The sequence below is a fragment of the Nicotiana sylvestris genome, chromosome 12 (genome assembly GCF_000393655.2).
Source record: "Nicotiana sylvestris chromosome 12, ASM39365v2, whole genome shotgun sequence".
Classification (NCBI taxonomy): Eukaryota; Viridiplantae; Streptophyta; class Magnoliopsida; order Solanales; family Solanaceae; genus Nicotiana; species Nicotiana sylvestris.
Genome location: NC_091068.1, coordinates 74,927,002 through 74,930,116, shown reverse-complemented (window position 1 = coordinate 74,930,116; position 3,115 = coordinate 74,927,002). Strand labels below are relative to the sequence as shown.

Sequence of the window (3,115 nt, the reverse complement as noted above, 5' to 3'; positions counted from 1 at the left end):
TCCATTAATGTTTTTAAACTTATTGTTGTTGTGTTGGTTTGTTGAGTTGAGGCTGGCCTAGTTAGGCGCCATCACGACGGGTTGAATTTTGGATCGTGACAATTTATATCCGCACTACTCCTCCATGCCCCTATTGCCAGTACAACTCCTGAGCTCTGCTCTTAGTCAAGGCTCTCCACTTAATCTTAAGCTGACCATGGACTGCTCTCTTCTTCCTCTTCCCTTTGATCTCTAATAATTATTAATTGTTGTTAAAAAGTGAATAGTTATACTAAGTACAAATTCTGGTTATAAAAGGTTACACCACTACATCTTTTTTAAAAGATTTTTTCTACCACAACAACAGTTAGTCTCTATTTTTATTTAACCATCTGATACGAAATTTATTGGCTCGACTATTTCACATTCATTTTCCATTCCAACGTTTAAACTCAAGATCTCTAAGCTCTAGTTAGAGAAATCTCATCCATCTCATCACATCCCTTTATGGCTAGGAGCGTGGTTAGTGATTAGGATTCTAATCCTTATACACAATTTAGACTAATATCTACTAGTACATTTAATTGCTAGCACTAGCTAATATCAATATAATTTTATATCAAAATCTTGATATTATTTAGTGCATTGGAGGTGAGAAAATAATAAAAGAATTAGTTATCCCTAGAGAAAGGTGTCAAAAAGGCAATACTGCCCCTAATAGCTTTTATGCTTCACCTATATTCGAGATTAATAGCCTGTTTGGCCAAACTGGAGAAATCAGCTTATTTTGAGAAGTGCTTTTTTCAAAAGTACTTTTTGAGAGAAGCAGTTTGTGTTTGGCTAATCAGTCTGAAAAGCACTTTTGAGAAATAATTTGTGTTTGGCCAAACTTTTTAGAAAGTGCTTTTAAGTGTCAAATTACAAATAAGGACATGAATAGATTTACTTAATAATTAATATTATAAGTAAATAAATAATATCAAAATTTTGTTATTACATGCAATAATTAATAAAAATTCATTTTATTTAAGTAAAATATGAAAATAAAATTAAAAAGTACTTAATTCTTTTACTATAAGTTAAATATATTAAAATTCCTTCAACAAATATAAAAACATTCACCCCTAAAGTCACTATACATTAGAAAGTTTTCCTAAAAATAAGAAAAAATATTTATAAATTAATATCCTAAGTATTAGGTTTAACGGTTATTTTGGTATATACTATATTTTATTAAGGGTATTTTAGGTAAGAAGAAAAGCCAAAACTGCTTTTGCTTCTGCTTTTGGAAAGAAGCTACTTTTTTCTGCTTCTGCTTTTGGAAAGAAGCTACTTTTTTCTGCTTCTCTGAAACTGCTTCTGCTTCTTCCCAAAAGCACTTTTTCCCAAATAAGCTTGGCCAAACATCTCAAATTAGAAGAAAAAAATAGTGTTTTTGAAAAAAAAAATATTTTTTTTCTCTTGAGAAGCTTAGCCAAACAGACTATAAATTTGAAAACAAAATTTCACTCAAGTTCATTCAACTTTAGATCAAATACATGTTTTGAATTATGCACAGTACCTCTCTCTAATTTCAATAAACCGAACAAAAAACGTACAAATTACTCCACGAATTATTAATATCAATATTAAAATTCTAGCATTTTAATTTTTACATATCTTTGTGACTTTGTCAGCAAACCAAATGACCCAAGCCCTTTCCAATTAGGAAGAGCGTAAACATGATTGAAAACTGTGGCTTAAAACTTATACTTGAAATGACAATATTAATTTAAAATTACGGTAAAAATCCATAAACTTCAAATTTTGAATCCGAGACATGTACACCAATACCGAGAGGCAGAGGGGTTGGAAACAAACAAGAAAATGATAGTTAAAATGCAACTCATAATACATGATATTACAAACTTTAATTTGAATCAAAATGATACCAAGTACTAACATGTTAGAATTTAACACAAATGTTAAACCCCGAAACCTTAGTCCCCCCCCCCCCCCCCAAAAAAAAAAAAAGATAAACAATCTGAAAAAGAAAAGAGGAAACAGCCATAGACTAAGCATCGTAGGGTGTTTCGTGCACGATGGACCCCTTCATTTCTTGTGCAAATAGGGATCTACGCCAATAAATTTGGGATATCGTTCGGCATTAATGTTGCTGGTCGTTTGGTCATAGTACTCAACCGCTGCAGCTCCCGCTAACGCTGCAAGTGTAAGTGCCTGTGCGTGCAACCTAAAACAATCAACATTAACAACAATCTTCTAATAGCACGTATAATTTTTTTTCAAAAAAAACGTGAAGGAAACATATCATCAAACAGGTACCTGGCATGGATGAGCCTAACGCTGGTTTTCATGTTAGGTTTTGACCAATTGTAAGCGATCGATCCCGTTATTCCACTCAACCATAGACATCCTTTACGAAGCAGAAATTTCAAACATTAGCCGAACAGAAAAATAGAAATTTCCAGCATTAAACATAAAATGGATTATCTAAGAGTTTACCGACGGTGCGAAGCTTGTGCTCGATAACCCACTTTCTGACAGATTCAAAGGAGGAGTGTTGGTTAGATTCCGCCATCTTTAGATCACAATCAACGGAGAATCTAGAATTATCTTAACAAAAGCTGCAATGAAATAGAGGAGCAAATATAGAAATGCTTGCTGACTTTCAAAAGGCAAGGCGTAGGCTTCCCCTTTAATAGTCTTCGATTTTTCAGGTTCGAATGAGGCGGCGGAAGAAAGAGAAAGACGACTTGGAATTTACAACCTGTGGGAAACCAGTGGGCGCGCATCTTTTCCGCGTGTACAAAACAAATGCTGTTTCTATTCGCCACGACTTCTTTTGGACTTCCCTATTTCCTTCTTTTTTTTTATTATTATTATTATTATTATTTTTTTTTTGGTGTCATCAAATAACTCATTTCTAAGTAATGAGAATAAGCCGCTAAGTATCTGCTAAAAGTCAAACTCCCTGTTCATTAGAATGTAAAAATACTTTCTATTTCTTATCTCACGATCCAATTTTTCATTGACGGTTTTATTAATGGAATGTTTATTTGGTCTACATTATTAGTGTATTCTAGAAATTTTCTTGCATGTGTTTGTTTACCGTAAAATGGTACAGCTGAATTTATAC

General features: G+C 32.9%; 1 protein-coding gene across 2 annotated transcripts; it reads right to left on the bottom strand.

The window, feature by feature from the left end:
- Positions 1 to 1,731: 1,731 nt before the first annotated feature.
- LOC104223149 (uncharacterized) lies at positions 1,732 to 2,729 on the bottom strand. 2 transcript variants are annotated; one of them, XM_070165221.1, is made up of 3 exons: positions 2,482 to 2,729; positions 2,302 to 2,392; positions 1,732 to 2,196 (listed from the first exon to the last, which is right to left on the bottom strand). In XM_070165221.1, exons 1-3 carry the CDS (start codon positions 2,555 to 2,557, stop codon positions 2,175 to 2,177), a joined length of 189 nt encoding a protein of 62 aa, XP_070021322.1. In that variant the 5' UTR covers positions 2,558 to 2,729; the 3' UTR covers positions 1,732 to 2,174. The 2 variants fall into 2 exon arrangements, with proteins under 2 accessions (XP_070021322.1, XP_009772823.1); XM_009774521.2 differs by having other exon boundaries at positions 1,732 to 2,209; positions 2,482 to 2,718.
- Between the last annotated feature and the right edge of the window lie 386 nt (positions 2,730 to 3,115).